This window comes from Molothrus ater, chromosome 21, assembly GCF_012460135.2.
Source record: "Molothrus ater isolate BHLD 08-10-18 breed brown headed cowbird chromosome 21, BPBGC_Mater_1.1, whole genome shotgun sequence".
Lineage (NCBI taxonomy): Eukaryota > Metazoa > Chordata > Aves > Passeriformes > Icteridae > Molothrus > Molothrus ater.
This window is the reverse complement of record NC_050498.2, coordinates 11,137,045-11,156,563: the sequence shown is the minus strand read 5'-3', so window position 1 is coordinate 11,156,563 and position 19,519 is coordinate 11,137,045. Positions and strand designations below refer to the sequence as shown.

General features: G+C 56.0%; 1 protein-coding gene across 1 annotated transcript in view; it reads right to left on the bottom strand.

Moving 5' to 3' along the window:
• The window catches only part of RAP1GAP2 (RAP1 GTPase activating protein 2), a 53,246-nt gene that overhangs the window by 11,043 nt on the left and 22,684 nt on the right, over positions 1-19,519 (bottom strand). The window contains 13 exon segments of the mRNA XM_054517027.1: positions 322-477; positions 672-801; positions 1,441-1,541; positions 2,388-2,471; positions 2,719-2,772; positions 3,143-3,221; positions 3,705-3,808; positions 4,222-4,431; positions 4,757-4,789; positions 5,217-5,261; positions 5,465-5,500; positions 8,045-8,074; positions 8,076-8,130. Coding sequence (XP_054373002.1) covers positions 322-477; positions 672-801; positions 1,441-1,541; positions 2,388-2,471; positions 2,719-2,772; positions 3,143-3,221; positions 3,705-3,808; positions 4,222-4,431; positions 4,757-4,789; positions 5,217-5,261; positions 5,465-5,500; positions 8,045-8,074; positions 8,076-8,130 — 1,117 coding nt within the window.

The window sequence follows — 19,519 nt, the reverse complement described above, 5'->3', positions numbered from 1 at the left end:
TTTACAAACATGTATTTCATGTACTGCTGTCTGTATACACACACATTCTGTCACAGCGCATACATAACACACCTGTGTGCACACGTGTGTGTGCTCAGCACTCAGGTACAAGTCCCCACCAGGCCTAACACTGACTGCATCACTGAGCACAGGGTAAGTGCCCTGGGCAGCCTGTGCCTCAGAGGGAAGAATTTCCTCCTAATCTCTAATCTAACCCTACCTTTGCAAGTGGCAAGCCATTCCCCCTCGTCCTGTCACTCCATGCCCTCGTCAAAAGATGCTGAAGCAAAACTGGGTGGGTGACAGTGAGACTGCCCTCACCTTGTATGCTGCGTTGTCTGCCTCGGGGTTCTCCACCTGCACCACGATGTAGGCGTGCAGGAAGTTGGAGGCAATCATGTCTGGCACGAATGGCGTGTTCTCCTCTTGGAAGATAATTGCCACTATGTCGTTGCCAATGTGCCTCTTCCTCTGGAGCTAAACCAGCAGGGAGAACATTGGGTCAGTAAAATCAGGCAGCTCTGCCCCAGCAGCAGCAAGTGCCAGTCCCGTGCTGGGGAGCCAAGCAGCCCCATCCCACGGGGCCAGGGCTCAGCAGGGCCCACGGCACTGGGCAGCGTCAGGGCATCCCCACTCAGACCCCTCTGAGCAAGCAACCACATCTCTCTTACTTGTTGTGTGTCTCCTTCGGTAAAAGGCAGCTTGGTGGAGACATGAAACATTATCTCCCTGTCCCTGAACACCGTGTACACAGACTCCACTCCCGTCTGCCCATGGCTGACATCCAGGCCTCCTCGAAAACTGGAGATCAAGGGAAAGGCGGAGAGAAACGAAGAGATGTTAATTGAAAGCTTCACAGAGAGCACCAGCGGCTGTCAGGGGACAGGCTGATGAACAGCCCAGCTCATTTATCTTTATCTAGCAGCGAGCAAATGGGAAAGAACAAACCGTGCGTCATGTGGTGTAACCAGCCATGGCTGTCACCAGCCTGAAATACAGGGTGCACACGAGCAGGGCTAGTCAGCAGGGCTGACCACAGCCATGGGCCGAGCCGTGGCCTCACCATCCCTCACCAGCAGTGGGGTTAGGGTTAGGGTTGCCTGCACTGTGGCTGCTGCAGGGACTGCCCCGGAGGCACCCGCGGCTGAGCCGCGACACTGGGCACAGCACATTTCCACAGACTGTCTTCCATCTATGGCTGAATATAGCCAGATTTTATCACAACCTCAAAGCTGCAGGAAAAGAAATTTTTCTCTCTTGGCAGCTCCAATTTTTTTTAACTCCCCCAGCCTTGAAAAACAAGCCAAAACTATATTTGCTTCTGCTCCGCACATCCCGCTCAAGAGCGAGATGACTTCTGTTCTCACACGTAGATATTTTTACATATGACATGGTCTCTTGTTAATGTATTTGTAAAATCATCCTTTTTATTTAACTTACCCTTTGAAGTCCTGGAGAGTTATGGTGTCTCCCAGAAAATTTAAGAAGTTCTTGAAGGCAGTGCTCTCTTCATTATTGCCAAACAGCTCCTCCTCTTGTGTCTACAAAACACAGGGTGCATCTGCTGACAGCCCCAATTTCCCTGCCTGTCCAATCCCCGGCCACCTCCAGCTCCACCCACGGGGTCCCTGGGGCCTGACCAGCACCTTGTTCCATGGTGTCCTGCACAGCCACAGGCTGCTCCCCACCTCTGCTCCCCAGCTGGCACCACCACATTCCCCACCAGCCACCAGCACCATCCTGAGCTGCACAGCCCAGGGCAAAGCTGCTGAGAGCCTCCTCTGAGCCCCAGCAGGAGCCTTAGGATAATATCCAGGAAATACCAAACCAGAAGTGAATCCTCTGTTGAAAAATCCCTAATCATCTCCTGCTTGCTGTATTTCAAAACAATGAAACCCTAATTACAGCCTTACATGAGTCACTCAATCCAACCCAAAATGCAATATGTAGAGTGCCTGTCAGAGTAATTTTCAGTGAGTTCTGAGGCTGAGTTCTGCACTCCCCATCCAGAGTCCCCCTGCTAATGACAGCACTTTCAGCAAGCGCCTCTCTTCAGAGCCCACAGTCCCTCCAGACAAACGTAGTTGTTTAGCTGTCTAAACATATATCTGATTAAAATACCACGCCTGCTAAAATCCATTTTCACATCCGCTTTTCCCTACAGCAGCTTGTGGGCTGATTTCCATACTGAGACTTTTCAGTCATATAATTTTTTAATGAGTGGGGAAAACATCCGAGCAATGAGAAACACAGTCAATGAGGACAGACAGTGCCACGAGGTGCTGCACATGGCAGAATTAAGGTCAGAGTTGAGCCTGTGCTCATGAAATGTGGATCTCTGGGATCACTGGGACATGCTCCATGAAAGCAGCGTGGGGACAGCTCACCTGCCTGAACTTCTGATAGATCACACCAAACTTGAATGTGTTGTTGACCTCATGCTCATCATAAGACACTATCATCTGGGATGCCTGCAGGAAAGCAAAATGCCAATTCAGTGGTTCAAAATGTGATGGCCAAAAGATCCATGGAGAGGGGTGAGGAGAGCCCACCAGAGCTGCAGCAGGGTACAACAACCGCTGGGCAGCATCAGGAGAGTGGAAGGGGAAAAGAAGCCAAATTCTCACATAATTAGGTTAAAAGTTTTCAACAGTGGCCCTGGGTGTGGTTCTCAGTGTCCCTGCAGAACACACAACCAACTTGGGCAAGTTACCTCACCTTGGGGTAGAGAACCGGGTTAAATTTCAGCCCAGAGGCATCGTCACAGAAGGCCTGTGGGCAAGGGGAAAGAACAGTCAGTGCCAGGTCCTGGGCCAGAACTTCAGCCATGAACGTCTTATAAAGAAGCCAAATACAGCCTCCAATAGCAGGAGCTTCCCACTTCACATCCTCTCATTGGGATGCCCCATGGCCTGGCTGGCCCCAGCTGAGGATGCAGCAAGCCAGGTCCCAGGTCCCTCCATGTCAAAGGAGAGGCACTTGCTCTCCTTGCAGGAAAACAACAGCAGAGCAAGCCACAGCACCACCCAAGCACCCCTTGACCTGAGAGCCCAGGCACTGCTGCCCAGCACTGCCCGGCACTGCCTGATGTGCACTGGCACAGGCCTTGCTGCACGAGCTCCAGCCAAGCCAGGCAATTCACCTTTGCAATCTGGGGGATACTCGGGAGTTTGCTGAATCCTGCCAATGGGATCCTTTCATGCAATGTCTTCACTTTGGACCTAGCAAAGAAACAATGAGCAGACAGATGTCAGAGAGTGTCTACAGCAAAGCAACACTCACTGTTGGGAAACACAGTTGTGCTGCATTTGTTGGGCCTGGTTAGTGAGCAAAGGCTCGATTTGTCTTCTCATCTCTTAAAATATTCATAGTTTGAGGGAAATGACACAATGGTTCAGACATGCTGGGTCCTGTCAGCTTATGGAGGGATGGTGAGAGAAGTGACTGGTGTTATCCCAGGGAGGATTAAACCCACAGAAGTTTATGTTCAGTTCCAGCAGGTTTAGTGACAGATCAAAGTGGCACATTCATTATCAGGTTTAGGCAATCCCAGCACAGAAACACAGGGATGCTGCCACTGCCTCCCATCCCACCCAGGCCCCCTCCACATGCTGCCAGTCCAGCTCAAGCACCTCCTGTAGAAACAGAACCAGGGACTCCCAAAGAGAGAATATTTTGTTAAACAAAGATTTTTTTTTCTGTACCTGAGTATAACCCTTAAATATTCTGTGCCATCTGTCTCCTCGCATTTAACAGAAAGGATCAGATTTCCAAGGCTGCTGGCTGTACAGTAGAAATTTAAATGATCCTAAAAATAGAAAACAGCATGTTAGCAGCCGGGAAGCAACTCGCTGATGGCAAGGACACTGCCTGGACACTCACCTGCTACCCCACACCCTCCCACCACTCACCCAGCACCCCCTTGCCAGGAGCAGGGCTGTGAGCAACAGGGCAGGGGCTGCCCTACAGGGCCCCATGTCTGGCTGAGCCCCAGGTCCCCGGGGCAGGAGGCTCAGAGCCAACACCCTCACTGGTGTCCCAGGAGACCTGTGCCCGTGGGGCCAGGGGCAAAGCCACATGTGTGGCCATCACTGCCGTGCTGGGAACCCACCAGTGCTCCATTCCCTGCAAAGAGGGAAATTGTAAAACTCGCCCATTTTTCTCTCAACTGGAGAGTTTTCTTGGCCAAAGGTTTGAGCCCCGTGGGGTGGAGGAACCGACCTTCCCCAGGAAATGCTTGCGGTAGGCTCTGGCCTCTCCCTTGCACTCCAGCTTGTAGCCATAGGTGCTGGGACTGAGGTTTTCCTCCTCCTCCTCACAGATGCTGCTGTCAGATGAGGTGGGCGTGCCAAGGTTTTCTGGGTCTTCTATCCAATACCCCCCAAACTGGGGCAGGATGATCAGTGGGTATGGGCTACCCTTCTCCAGGATCTGCAGAGACATGTGCCACGAGGAATCAGGCAAGACTGGGGTGTGGGTGTGGGATGCAGAGCTCATTGCTCCATGTTTTGCCCCTCTACTGCAGCAGACCCCAGCCCTGCCACCAGGAGAGACAAGTCCAGCCCCTCTCTGAAACCTCTTCTCTGTCACAGAAGAGGGCACGTGCTACTGAGGAAAAGCCAAAAACCACAAAGGTAGGGAGGAGAAACATGCTTTATGTAGCTCCTCTCAGAAACAGTCTCAACCAATTCCTCTGCCCTCAGCAGTTTTGGAAAGGCATTCACCAGAAGGTGCTCAGGGGGTTCAGGGCACCCACCTCATCGATGCTGGGGTATGGGATGTAGTCTTCCTGGAAAAAGGAACCAAAACATCATCCATGACCATCTGCTCTCCCCAGCTGTCCCCTAAAACCCCAGCCCTGCCCACCCAAGCCAGGGAGTGCCTCCAGCACCTGCTGGTCCCTTGCAGGAAGGCACCAATGCAGGCTAAGCCCTGCCTAAAGGGAGTTCCTCCACTGGTGCAACTTCCCAGTGCAGTGGCAAACCCCAACCCTTTTGCACAGCTGGGAGCTGAAAAGCACTGGGCTGGCCATAAAGCTGGATTAGGGATTTACAGGCACCATGCTCCCATCTCTGCAATTCAATCAGTGCCTTGCTTTTAGATAACATCCAAATCCTTTCCAGCCCTTTGAGTGACTGTCTTTGACAATCACAATAAACCTCTGAGATGGGGGGGACACTTGAAGAGATGCCCCCAAGAAACAAAAATCAACCAACCTTGTGTTTTTGACTTCCAGACCTCTGTTCTTCCAGTTTTGGTGCCTGTTTGGAACAAAATAAACGCATTTTAGATGCTTTTACCCACACAGGGGGTCAGTCCACCAACATGAGGGTATTTTGCTACATGGAGATCACTCCAACCCAAGTGGCTGGAAGGTGAGGTCTGTTCCTGGGACAGGCCCTCTGCCCTCAGGGGCTGTGCTGGGGCAAATATCCCGAGTTATGGCATGCACACTGCTGCTCACCTGCATTTTTTCCAGCATTTCAAAGAATTCTGCCGACTGAAAAGAAAAGAAGGACATCGACTGTTCGATAAAAGCAGACACAAAGCAAGCCAGTCCAAGCCACATGACAGCAGGGACACTGGACCCCCACCCCGAGCACTTGTCCTGCTCCCTGAATGTGACCAGGCAGCTGGGATTCCCATCCAGCCCCATCCTTGCTGCAGCTGCCCTTGCCAGAAGCCCTCGACCCCCAGAAATGCCGAGCTTTGAGCACGTTTGATCAGGGGTCTTGACTCATTTATCTTCACAATCACAGCAGCATTGGCAAAGCTGCTGCCTGTGGTGCTGGGTTGCCCCGTGCAGGGTTAATCCCCCTTGCCACAGGAACTGAAGAGCTTACTGAGCTGCTCTATTGGAATCCCTGTTGTGCTGCCTGGCTCGGGAGTGCCGGGGCAGGAGGCCACACACAGGGCGGGCGGCCCCGCGCCCTGGGTGACACGGAGAGGGCTCAGGGACAAGAACCCCCACCAGGGCGGGCTGAGCCCACCATCGCCCCTCCGGGGAGCCGCCGGCACCCCGCTGCCGGCTCAGCCGCTCTCCCTCGGGAGCTGCAGCTAACCCCGCTCCCATCTAGCTGAGCTGCCCCTCCCGCACCGCACCCGCAGCAGCCGGGCCGGCCGGACAGTCCTGATCCCCCTCCCAGCTCCTGCTGCCGTCAGGTACGCACAACAAACTCCCCGGCCAAGCTGCGGCTGTGAATGCGGCACTCCCGTAAGGCCCCTGAGCGGCTTTTCTGGAGGCGCGCCGCCCCCGCCCCGTCCCTTCTCTCTGCCCTCCTTTCACCGGGCCGGGGTTGCTCCCGGTGCGGACCACGAGCGGCCGGGCCACGGCGGTGCCGCCAGCCCCAGGGGCCAGGGAAAAGCGGGACCAGCAGCTCCCGTCCCACCGGCCGCCAGAAACGGTTCGCGGGAGGGACATGCGTGATTTGGGGCCAAAAAAAGGGGTCATGGTAACAAGGGGAAAGGCAAGGGGGATGATTTTTAGTGAGCCCTTAGAACAGACTGAATTTCTCAAAAGAAAAAAAAAAAAAGGGAAAAAACAGAGGAGAGGATGAAGAAATGAAAATCAAAGGAAAAGTCTGAGAGACATTTTTTCCTTTATTATTTGTGGTGAGCAAAGGTCGGGTTTACAGCACGAGCAGTCTGTGGCTGCCAGCACAGGTGGGGCAGCTGTGCCTCGGACACAACCTTGCTGTTTCCAGCTTTAGACCATGCCCCTCCTCACCTAACACACCTGAGGAAGTCAAAAAAGAGAAACCCCAGGCTCAGATAGCCCTGTGCCCACAGCAGAATACTCTTTAAAAAGTCTTCCTTAGTTTGAGCTTGGTTTGGATTCTGTTTATCTCCAGGCACAAATGTTCCTGGGTAGTTTCAGGTCCTGCTCTACCAGTAGCCAGAGCCAAGACCTGACTCCACAGTGGCACCGGACCCAGGTGCTACAGCGAGTCCCACAGAAAATGCCACACGTACTGAGCAAAGCACACAGCCCTTCAGAGAGCTGTGCACACTTAGAGCCAGCTTTGCTGGGCCACAGAGGAAAGGACGGAAAGAAAACTCTGCACCAGGCAGGAGCAGAGTGGAGGGCAGGCAAGCAGAGCTGGGCACCCTCCCCAGCACTCTCCCCCACATGTCGCAGCCCTGGAAGAAATCTTTTACCTTCCTGGCATCGCTCCCCGCCTGCATCAGCCGCACAGCCCGAGCTCCTCACGGGCACAGCAGGAGCCGCAGCCCGGCCATCCCCCCCAGCCCCGCCTCCCCTCGGTAACGTTCCCCCAAGCCAGAGGCACAGCAGGACGGCCGGATTGTTGTTCCAAAGGGTGGCTCCCCTGGGAGGCAGAGCCCGGAACAGGCTGGGCGGGCGGCAGGTGCGGTTTGCGGGAACAGGCGGGTGGGGTTTGCGGGGGACGGACAGGTGCGGTTTGCGGGAACAGGCGGGTGGGGTTTGCGGGGACGGACAGGCGGGGTTTGCGGGGACGGACAGGTGCGGTTTGCGGGGACGGACAGGTGGGACGCGCAGCTCAGGGTGCCCGGCCCCGCGGCGGGCACCGCGCCTGCCCCATGCGGGCACAGAGCGACCGGCACGGGGCTGGGAGGGTCACCGGGAGGGAAACACACTGGGAATCACACAGAGCCACCCGGCACGGGGCTGGGAGGGTCACCGGGAGGGAAACACAGTGGGAATCACACAGAGCCACCCGGCACGGGGCTGGGAGGGTCACCGGGAGGGAAACACACTGGGAATCACACAGAGCCACCCGGCACGGGGCTGGGGAGCGTCGCTGGCAGGGAAGCAGCTCCGGGACCCAGCGCCCGCCTGGCAGCGCCGCTCGCGGTGGCGGAACGGGAGCGCCGGTGCGGGATGGGCCGCACGCACGGCCGGCACCGCGGGTGGAGAGGGACGGAGCCGGAACGGGCTGCCGGCTGGATTCCAGAAACCACCCACTGCTGCTCCTGTGGGAACAGCCCTGCTCCGTGCAGCCGCTGCGCTGGCAGCGCCGCTCCCCACCGGCCTGGCGCTCCAAACCCCGGCCCGCACTCTCACCTTCATGGTCGGGGGGGCCGTCAGGGGGGGGGGACAGCGGCCGCTCCGGGACGGCCACATCCGTGCTGTTCAGCAGCTCCTGCTTCCTGGAAAACCAAACACAGGCATGTCAGCTCCGCCGCCCGAGCCAGCGCACCAGGCAGGAGATAAGGGTTATCTCCCTTGGCAAAGCCGCGGTGTGCAGCTGCCTGTACAGTAATATCTGGAATCTGAGAAAAAACCCAGCAGACAGTGTGAGAAGGTGATAAAAGTAATCAGAAGAGCCCGTGCCCAGGGTGGGCTGCGAGTCCCCATGCGTGGTGCGGTGGTGCAGGGACAGCAGGGCTGTTCCTATGACAGGAACCAGCCGTCCCCACGGCTTCGCTCCCTCTGGCACCCTCCCCACCTGGGCAGGACCTGCGGCTGAGCAGCCCTCGGGCAGCAAAGGAGGCTCAGTGACACCCAGGGGCACCCCAGCACGGCTTTGGAGGGACCCAGCTGAGGGCACCTTTGCCAAAACGGCACCTGGCGCTGGATTTGGAAGTACCAAGAGCCATCATGAAGATGCAAGACCCCAGGAAAGCAAAAAGCAGCCCCTGTGCCACGGAGCTGTCAAGACTGCACCCCGAAAGTCCCCTAAGCTTTGGAAAAGTACAGCCTCAGCCCTCCCCTGAGCAAAATTCCCATCCCTGTCGCCCGGCAGTTCCCGGGCAGGCAGCCACACCATCACACAGCGGCACTGCCAGATGCTCCTCCGGGAGTCAGAAAATCTGAGATTTAATTTAGTTTCCTCTCGTCCCTGCCAGGTTAGTCCTGCAGAAACCGGGCCAAAATGTCCAACTGTTTATCTCTCCGTAACGAGGTTTGGTTCCCATGGCAGCGCGCCCCGGGATGGCTCCGCGCAGCGCCGGCACCGATCCCGCCGGGCCTCTCCAGCACGCAGCTCCTGCCACAGGGGCACCCCGTGAAACCCCTGCCCTCCCCACAGCCCCAGCACCCCCGGCTGCCCTCCCAGGCCCCGGGATTCGGGACAGCAGGTGACAACCACCTGCTGGTCATGGGCGCCTGCAGCCCCTCCTCAGCAGCCGCGGAGCTGCTGGGGGATGCACTGGGGCTGCTGGGGAGGCAAAGTGGGACCAGCAGCATCATCCTAAAGGGATCACACCCAGGGGAGTCATGGCCCCACCTGGGCTGTGCCAGCAACATGGGCTTACCCAGAGGCACTGGGGGCAATACCCACTGCGTTGTGCCCAAATGTGAATCCAGACCAAGAGCTGGTGTTTCACATTACATTAAAGCAAAGTAAATCTTCTTCTCTCTTTTTCATATCAGAGCAGGTTAAATTTACATTATTACACCTCATTTGAGCTCCTGGCATCTTCCAGTTTTTCAGTGCAAGAAATTAACTGGAGCAATGAGGGGCAATAGGAGAATTCCCATCCTGCCTACCCATACTGTTTATCAAGCTCCTTCCCTCTCTGCTCTCCACAACCTCACCATGTCTCTACTGCTGAAAAATGCCGAGGATGACAGATTTTCCTTGTTTGCTCTTTGACTTTCTAGGACACTAAAGCACAGCCTGATCTGGAGCAAACCACTCATCCTCTGCTCTCCTTGCTTTGAACCCTGAGCTCTGCCTGATTGCACTCAACTGCACAGTGGCCTCAAAGGCATAAAACAGATACGACTTTGAAAAGATTAAAGTTACAGGGATGCGCACAAATAATTGATTTGATCTGGGATTTGTAGTGGGTTGCCATAGCATCATATTCTAAGTATTATAAAATCACCCAACTTAACAACATGTTCCTCTGTCACATGCTGGCTGCTTCTTTGGGGCCAAACTGCTGGAACTGCTCCTGCAGTTCCGGGAGAGCAAAACAAGCCCATCCCCAACGACTGCTAGGAACGGGCCTCTGCGCTGAGAATCTGTTATGGTAAAGTCCAGCCACAGACGCTGATGATTCAGCCCGCCATCAGCGCTGGGGTCAAGGGCCGGCGCCCGTTTCCCAAACTGATTGCCCTCGGGGATGGTAAATGAATCAGGGGAAGATTAGCACGCCTTTGTCTGTGCACCGGGGCTCACAGCAGCCCCTCTCCGTGCCCCAGTCGCCAGCTGGCACTGAGGGCGCCTCTCTGCACAGCCTGAAGCACAGCAGGGGTGGCAGGCGCCCACCCCAGCGAGGATGGGCGCTGGGGACGCCGGGCAGCTCCGCGCGCCTCTCCCTGGCACCACAGGAGATGCGCGGCCCCAGCACTGACAGCCACAGGTCACAGCGCTGCGCCCGCTCCCGAAGGGGGCAGCTGCAGCTGCCAGGGGGCTCTGCCTGCCCCCGATGCCCCCGGGCCCGCCCTGGCCACGGCCAGGCACCAGCGCACAGGATGGGCCAGAGCATCCTCCGGAGCCGGACACCAGCCTCTCCAGAAGGAAACGTGGGCATCGCTTCTGTAATTATTTCTTTGTTTTTCTCATTAGGCAAATTAAGAGAGAAGGAAAAAGAGAGAATTAGAATCCTGCATTCTTAGTAAATCTAATTAAGGAAATACCTTAATGCGGCTATGGCAGGGCCGACTGCAGGGTTTCCGAACGGAGTCTGAGATCACCCCAGCCATCCCAGCCCCCAGGACTGTGCTGGGGGACCTGTTGCCAGCTCTAGGGAGGCAAAGCCCACCTGCCAAGGGCTGCTCTCCTGGCTCCTTCCAAAGAGGGAGAAAATGGGGATTTTTCCCCCTATTTTGGGGGCAAATCATGGACACTGGTGAGCTCCCAGCACAGCAAGGGCAGGTGAGGTCTTGCTCTTTAAAGCATCCCTGATCACAGTCCTAAAGCACGTTCAAATTAATATCCTGTATTTAGTAAACCCCACTGACATACTGAAATTCTGATTTAAAAGTCCTGCTCAGCACAGAGCCAAGGCTGCCTGGACCCTTGGCGTGTTCCCATCCAGACCCTGACTCGGGGCGCACACTTCTCTCACGCTCTCTCAAGCCAAAGCCTAATGTAAAACCCCCAGGGCATCCCACCTCCTCGTTTTGTCCATCTGATTTGTTTCCCAGACAGGCTCTAAATCAACACAGTACATTTAGATAAATCACAGGTGGGGAGGGGAGATGCCAGCATATTACCTGACATGGTGAAATGCTCCACACATGGTTGGCTCTACTCTGTCAGGATGTGCAAATGGGATGGGAGCACCCCAGGTTACCCGTATGCCAATGCTTAATTCCACAGATCAAACCTGGCCTAAGGAGGTACCAAACTCCTGCAGCAACAAGTCCTGCCTGTCAGATGCCTCATCCTTGAGAAGGTCAGCAATGACTCTCCTGTAAATTAACAGCCTCTATTTTTGGACTCATAATTTTTTATCCTTGATGGGCATCACCTTGCCAGCTGCTTCCTTTTTAGTTGATTTCATATTCCATGCCTGATCTCCTAAGTTTCCAGAGGGGGCTGTGCTTCCCTATCACTTTGCATCCTCCCCCTACCAGGCTCAGCCCTGTCCACAGCGGGCAGTGGGAGTGGGGCACAGGCTGCTCGTCCTCCCTCTGGGAGGGCTCCTCTCATTCATCCCCCACACAGCTGGGGCTGACCCCTGGCTCCTGGGACACGAACACGAGCACCTGCTGACACACCAGGCAGAGCAGCATGGCCAGGGGCCCTTGCCAGCTGCTCACAAATTGAAAAAAAAAAAAAAACCAACCAAAAACTATGGGTTTTTTGCATCACAGACAAGGGCACCTTGCTGTGAGTTTACACCTGGAAATCTGCAGTGAGTGCCTGAATGAAGAACCTTGCCCTGACTTTGAGCAGCTCTCCACCCAATCCCAGGATGCCAGGCAAGCAGGATCTCGCTGCATCATCACTCATCCCACGGAGGACATCAGCAGAGGACATGCACTGCTGCAGGCTCCCACTGATGTCAGACAGTTGTGGGGCTCCAGAATCCCCCCCAGGCAGGGGTGCAGCCCAAGCACTCAGTGCTGCAGAGCTGCAGGACCCTTGGGCAGAGCCCCTGCTATGGAACATCTTCCCTAGAAACTGATTTACCTTGTTATGTCCTGGCTCAGCTTAGCCCTATTCAGCAGCGTTGCCTTCTCACATGGAAGCCTGAGAGTCAGCAAAAAAAAAGTGCAGCATTTTCTCATCTACATTTCTTGCAATAAATTACATATTTGCAAACTGCCAACCTGCACCTGCACACACGCAGTGTCCCCAGCACTCTGTCCTCAGCCCTGCTCAAAGAAAGGTGACATTTAACTGCCACTGGGGTTGGCTTTAACTGCCCCTCCAAACAGCAAATAAACTTTGTTGAACAGTTGAGAGCACCGTGTGCTTGAGCAGGCAGGATCCCAGCTGCCTGCACTGGCCATGGGCTCCCTGCTGCAGCACGCATTGCCCGTCCTGCTGGGCAGGGGGGCCAGCAAGGAGCTGACTCCTGCTTTGCCTGCACCTCTACAGACACTGGAATCTTCCCAGCTGGCCAAGGGCTTCCCACTGGGCCAGGCCAGGACAGGCCAGTGAGGCTCGAAGTGCAAGTAATGGTGAAAAGAAGTTTCTATCTTTTACAAAATGTGCTGCCTACTCTGCCTTGCAGGAACAGAGAAAGTGGCAATTTCCTGCAGATCTGGGTAAATCAGCCAAGGCACTTGCAGACATTTTCAGACCAGAAGGCTCGTCTGATCCTATTCCTGCCAAACCCAAGCCAGGAACCTCGGGCAGCCGTTTCTGAGCTGATTCAATAATTTGCAAATTGCAGAGAACAGCTCCCAGAAACCTGCGTCTCCAAACGCCGCAGCACTGATGCCAAAGGGCAAGGGGAGGCTGTGAGAGGAGAAGTGCCCCACACCAGGGCACCCTGTGAGAGGACAGCCACCACAGCATCACCTCACTTGCATGTGGGACAGTTGGGAAAATTCATTTAAATATAAATACAGTTCCAAATCCCAGGCTTTCAGAGGAAAGGAGGAGCCCACAGCAGCAGCCACCCTCCTCAGACCTCCCTGCTCCTCCCCTCCAGCTCAGGTGTGCAGGGGAGGCACAGGTGAGAAGAGTGCAGGTGGAGGGGCAGGTGAGCATCACCCAGCTCTGCCAGGGGAGCCTGGTGTGCTGCGCTGCACTTTGCTGGGTTGCTAACGAGGAGGGACATGGGCCACCACAGACTCTGCAGCTGCCACTGATCCTGCCAGGCTTGCATATGGCTCATGGAAAGCAAAATTCAATTGCAAATGCAGAACAAAGACTGAATGTAGGAGGGAAAAAAGCAAATAGGAGCAGGTGGAGGAACAGAGTCCCTTTTGACGATGCCGCTAGCAGTCCCTTCCTTTTCCTGCAGATTATGTCACTTTGATGGCCCTGGCAGCTTGCATAAGATGAAACAACCACCGTAAAGCACTGCTTGAGTTCTTGCAATCACTCCCATGGAGGCTCCTCAGTCCATGGCAGACAGAAAAAACCTCCTCAGGGTCTTGTTCTCCCCCTGAGAAATCTGTGTGACTCTTGCTGCACTCAGTAAACCCTGCAGCAAGAGGCGCACTGAGACGTTTTGTGCACAACATGATGCCGGGGAAAAAATAAAAAGGAAAACCAGGCTCAGACATCACGGGGCAGATTCCAGTGCAAGTTCAGAGCCAGGTTTTTTCTAAGCACTCCAGTGCCATGTTGAGCTCATTCATAAAAACCTGGTACCTGGGGGAAAGACAACTCTCAGGCAAAGTCCTCCTTGGTGTCACCAGTAAAGCACTCCCTGCCCTTGAGGCAAATGCAGGATTGGCCAATGAGTTTCAGCAGGTACAACATCCAGAGGATCATTTAGGTCCCCCCCCAGTGTCACTCTGCACTTGCACAGTCCCCACACCTGTGACAGCAGGAGGAGAGGCTTCAGGTCCCCCCCAGCCAGCCAGGCCCTCCAACACTTGCTGGGTGGTACTAGAGCCCAAGGTCCAAGGGCAGAGCTATGGCCAGAACGGGCCTGGGCTAAACAGGACAAAACCCAAGGAGCAACAGCAGGGCAGGAACAGTCAAGCCCAGCAGGAGCCCCAGCACAGTCCCCACACCTTCATTCCAGGGGACCCAGCCACAGCTCAGCTCAGGTGAGCAGACATTGCTGCTGCTCATTCAGGACCTGCAGGCTGGCTTTTTCCAACTGTTCTGCTTTGATGATCTAGCTAATAGCCCAGCAAGGGAGACAAAAATACCTCAAACCAGCAAGTGACACAGGAACTCCCCAGGAACACCAATGCTCAGTCTCTAGTGCATCACTAACATCCTGCTCTCCATGGCACCAGCTGTCCAAGGCAAAGTCCCAATGCCGGCAGCACTGAAAAATGAGGTACAAGCCCTGCAATCCACAACTGATGGCAGAGAAAAAGCTTCGTCCTCAGTCACCTCACTCTGATTTTTCATGCTTATAGATCAGGGAGTGAGGGAATATTTTACAATAACGATTCCAAATAATCATTTCTTCACTCATTTTAGTCTGGTACAAAATCGCAAATTGAACCAATAAAAGGAAAGAAACAAAAAAACCCTCAGCCTGCAGCAGTGCCCATGTTGCTTCCACCCTGAAACAGAGGTACAGACACTGTGAGGTTCGGGTGCATATTTCTGACTATTTTTACCACCAAAGTTGCCAGAGCAGCAGAGTCCTGGAGGAGCAAACTCCCTGCCCGGGGCAGCCCGCATGGATCAGCGCGGGGTCAGTCTCCGAGGCCAGCAGCGGCCCCGGTGCGGAGCGGGGGGAGCGGCCCCGCGGAGCAGATGCCAGCTCGCGGAGCGCTGCGAACAGGCCATTCCTACGGCACAAAGTTGAGCACCAAGTACAGCCCATGGCTCGGCAATGAAAGATGAAACCGTTTGTCAGCTGTTCCCGCCGCAGACAAAGCTGCGGGGCCGAGTCACGGCAGAACCGCACGGGAGCCCCCCAGGCACCGCGCTGCTCGTCCCGGTGAGCGGGGGCTCACCTGGCCCGGTGCGGCCCCTGCACACGCGCACCGACCGAGCGGGGCCGGTGCGCGGCTCCCGGCACCCCGCACACCGCGAGCGGGTCGCGGTCACCGGTGCCGGCCCCTGCTCCCCGGCACCGCTCCGGCACACGGCGCGCCCCGCGAGCGGGTCACGATTATCCCGGTGCCTGTTTCCAGCTCCCGGTGCCGCCGCCGGCACCCCCGCCCGGTAATCCCCTCCGCCGCCGGCCCCGCGTCCCCCCGCAGCCCCCGGCTCTGCCCGGCCCACGGTACCGAGCGCTCCCCGCGGCGTCACCTTCTCTCGCTGCTCTGCCGGGAGCGGTGCAGGAGCCCGATCAGCACCACGGCCGCCCGCACCCCCGCGCGCCGGGACCGCGTCCTGCCGCCCGCCCGGGACATCGCCGCTGCCGCCGCCGCCGCCACCGAGCGCCGGCACCGGCACCGGCGGGGGCGGCGGCGCGTCCACGGCCGCGACCGCCCCCGCCCCGCGCCGCCCCGCGCGCGCCCCGCGCCGCCGGTAACGAGCGCGGGGCCGGTAACGAGCGCGGGGCCGGGAGCGGAGCCCCGCGGGAGCGGCTGCGGAATGGCGGCAGCTCTGCCCCCTCCCCGCAGACCCCCGGACACCCCCGGGCCGGGCTGCGGGCGGGCGGGGCTCTGAGCACGTCACGGGCCCGGGGAGCGGACGGTCGGCGGCACAGCCCCGGGCACCCCGGTACCGAGGCTTTCCCGGCTTTGCCGGCTGCCGCAGCCCGGGCTCCTCAAGGGGCGAAGCGCCAGCGCAGGAGCTCCCCCAGGGAGGGAGGACTCGCTCCTGCCCCACAGACGGGTTCTCACCGCAGCAAACCCCGCGGGAGCTCCCGGCTGGTCCCGGCCCGGCCCTGCCATCCCTCCCTCTGCCACGGAGCATCCCTCCCCCCGAGCCCGGGCTGCGGCACCGGCACAGCACGGGGCCTCGAGCCTGTCCCTCACACCGGGAGCTGACACACAGCTCCCTCCAGGAAATGAATTCTTTTTTTATTAAGTAAACTGTAAATTATCTACTTCTCACTTCAGCACCTTTCCCTGGAAGTCCTTGTTGCCATGGTGATAAAACACCCAGGTCCCTCTGCCCCCCTTATCTCACCTCTCTCATCTACCGGTTCAATTTTCACAGGAATTAGACACAGGACAAGCTACAGCACTTCGAGCTACTTCCCAGTCTAAGGGATGGAGCACTATCCCTGCTGCCAGCAGGTGTGGGACCATTCATGAGAACATCCACCCAGCACCGGACAGGACACAGGCACCTGCCCAAACCTGCCGGCTCTCGGTACCCCTGCAGCCACTGGGAGCAGTCAAACATTCCTCCTGCAGCTGGTCCAGCCCACTGCTCTGGGTTGGTGCACCCAGCCTGGCCTCAGAGCAGGGAGGGCAGGGTCTCCCTGGCAGTGGCACACAGGTGCAGGGCCCCTGGGGCAGCTCCAAGTGCCACAGCCAGGTCAGGGTTTTGGGGGGACCCTGCCACAAACAGGAATCTGTTGGGGGGCACACACAGGCTGCAGGCAAGTACATCCACCATCCATTCCAGCAGGACCTGAGCAACTCCCACAGAAGGACGGCCAGAAAGGCCCCTTGCTCCCCACGCACAGAGCAAGAGCCCAGCACAGAGCAGGAGCTGCCTGGAAACCCCCAGCTGGGGCAGTCAATCATTAACAAAGCATGGGGCTCCCCTGGCAAAGCCTGTAATAAATGTGTTTGCTCAGGAGAAACAGCTTGCAGAGGCCACAGAGCACATCTGGCAGGGAACAGCCGCTCCTGCTGCCTCAGCCTGCCTGTGACACTCCTGCTTCACCCACCGCCCCTGCCTGTCCCCTCTTGCCTACCAGCCTTAAGGAGATCAACACAACCTCAGCTCTGGCCTTCTCTGTCTAAATGTTTCAGCAGAATCTCTAATCAGATGGATTCCTTAAATGCCACAGTAACAAAACCCCTATCACTGCTGTTATCTCTTTCTGTATCCTACTGTAAGCCAGATAAAAGCAAGTGTGACATTATTTTTGTTAACACACCACATGAATTCACCCCAGATGAGCCAGGCAGCATTTCAGTGTCACCACAGCACCCATCCCGACCTACATCGTGCACATGGAGCACTCCAGAGAGCCAAGACCCAAACTGAAACCCAAGATCAGTATTTTTGTGTTTCGCCAGATCTCGAGGTCCCTGGGGAGACTGAGGCAGCAGCAATTCCAGCAGACAAGTTTTAAGGTACCCACTTCCCCACAGGAAAAAGTCCAACTCATTCTCAAAAATTCCAAATTGCATTTCTGTCTCCTCAGAACAACATCAGATGATGCCAGACTGAGTGGTGGTGAGAATACATAAGTTGTAAGAGGAATGAATCTTGCTAAACCTGGGTGCTAACCTGCACTGCCAAGCCTTTCAATAAAGTCTTTGATGGATCAACAGATCTCTTCCTGCAGAAAATACCTGTCAGCTTTCCTTCAGGCTGAAGCTATCAGTCTGACAAATTCCTCAGGCACAGAAAAAAAAAATAGATCCCATTTCTGTGCCAAATTACACAAATTCTCAAATTCATTTCCAATTAATGGAGGGGGAGGGGGTTAATTTTAAATCTTTTAGCTCTCACATTAAACAGGCAGATTCGAATTTCATTGAGTCTCCCTCTCTGGAGACATTTTCCACATCTCTCCTCCCCTTTTCCAGACAAGCTAAGTATTAATCTCCTCTTGGTTTATGCTGAAGTGGCTTTGTATTGATTTTTAAAGATGTTCAATTCTGTGCTATTTGGAAATAGACAAACACTGAGCAGAAACTCAGGTTCCCTCTCCACCCAAACAGGGCCCAGCCCACAGGGGATAGCAGCATCTGGACTCACTGCAGCTGATCTGTAATTTATAGCCTGAGGGCAAGGCAGTAGATGGTGAGGGCTGAGGTGGGCTGGGGGCTATGGGCTCCTAGGGGGGCTGGAGGCTCACACAGGAAAAGGAGCCAGGACCTCCTGCCCCACAGGACATCCCCTCTGGCTGCGCCAGGCCCTGCAGAACCTGCCCTGTGTGTCTTAGGCTCTGCCACCCGGGAGCTGCTCCAGGACGGAGAGGGCAGGAAGACAGGGCAGGCACTCAAGGTGGCAGGGCTGGTGCAGCTGAGAGCTCCTGCCCTGCCTGTCTTCCCCATGCCTCACCCCCTCCAGCTCCATCCAGCCTCCTGCTCCTGCAGTGATGCCACCAAGCATCCATCACCTTCCTGGCTGTTTGCAATAGGAATGCCCTGTCAGGGCCAGCACCCCCAGAAGCTCTCCAGATGTCCCAAAGGACATCTCCTAAGGGAGAATGCTGCAGCTCAAGACATTCCAAGTCTCCATCCTTCCTTTAAAACACCAGTACCACCCTGTCAGTGACTAAATTACCTCCAGGCTAAGCAATTGCCCCTGTTTTTTGAAGAAATATATATCCCTTGAAAAGTGCCCTGACATTTTTGCTCCAGACAAAGCAGTTTGGCAGTGAGCTAGGAAGCCTGAGGGGCTGGAGGGAGCGCAGGACAGGTCAGGACAATTACACACGGTGATTAACTCATCACCTGGCAGCCGTCTGGACACTCTGCTGAGAGAGAAGGACCTGAAAAGGCCAGACTGGGACAAGACTGAGCCTTTATCCCTAGGAGTACTGGATCTGCCATGAATAAATGATGCTATCAATATTATTGTGAAGCCATTAATTTATGTAATAACTTTGGCTTTTGTATAGATGCTGCTGTGAGATGAAGCCCCCCATAGGTGAGCAGCCCATCAGTCTGCCTCAGCCCCCTGCTCTCACCTGAGCTGCAGCCACAGCTGAGCCCAGCTCTGGTGACTCAGGGCTTCTCTGGCCAGAGCTGTGGTGCTGCCTCATCAGACAGTGCAGGACATGTCCCTGTCACCCTCCGTGCCTCCCTGGGCAGGAGATATTTCTGATTCCCTCGCTCACGAGGGACAGTGCCAGAAATACACAAGCTATGCCAGGCATTTGCCACAGCCGGGCTGGAGGCACGGCCAGCCCAGCCTGAGCTCAGGGGCTGAGGAGAGCCCAGAGATCTGCCCAGGCCCTTCCCCACCACCCTGGGACCCTTCCCCACTGCCCAGGCACTCGGCCAGAGCCCCAGAGCACAGACACCTGCCCTGCCCAGGTGGGAGAGCTGAGATGGGGCAGCTGCACCAGCACCAAGGACTGGGAGCCAGAGAGGAACAAAAGGAGACAATGCAACACAGCTCAAACCCCAAAAATAGAAACTGCTTCCCTGCAAAGGAGCAGTCACATCCCGATTTCCCTGGCATGGCAGAAATGGATTTGGGAGCTTGCAAACGAGGGAGAAAGCGATTATAGTGCTTCAGTTGGTGCTGCAGGAGGAGGATAAGAGGGCATCCACTTTTACAGAAGTATCACAAGAAATAGAGCTTTAGATTACATTACATCCAGCCCCAAGTAATCTGATTAGAAATTTATTTTATGCCTTCAGTTAGAAAGACATGAAGGCAATCCCAGGAAAGCACAGAGC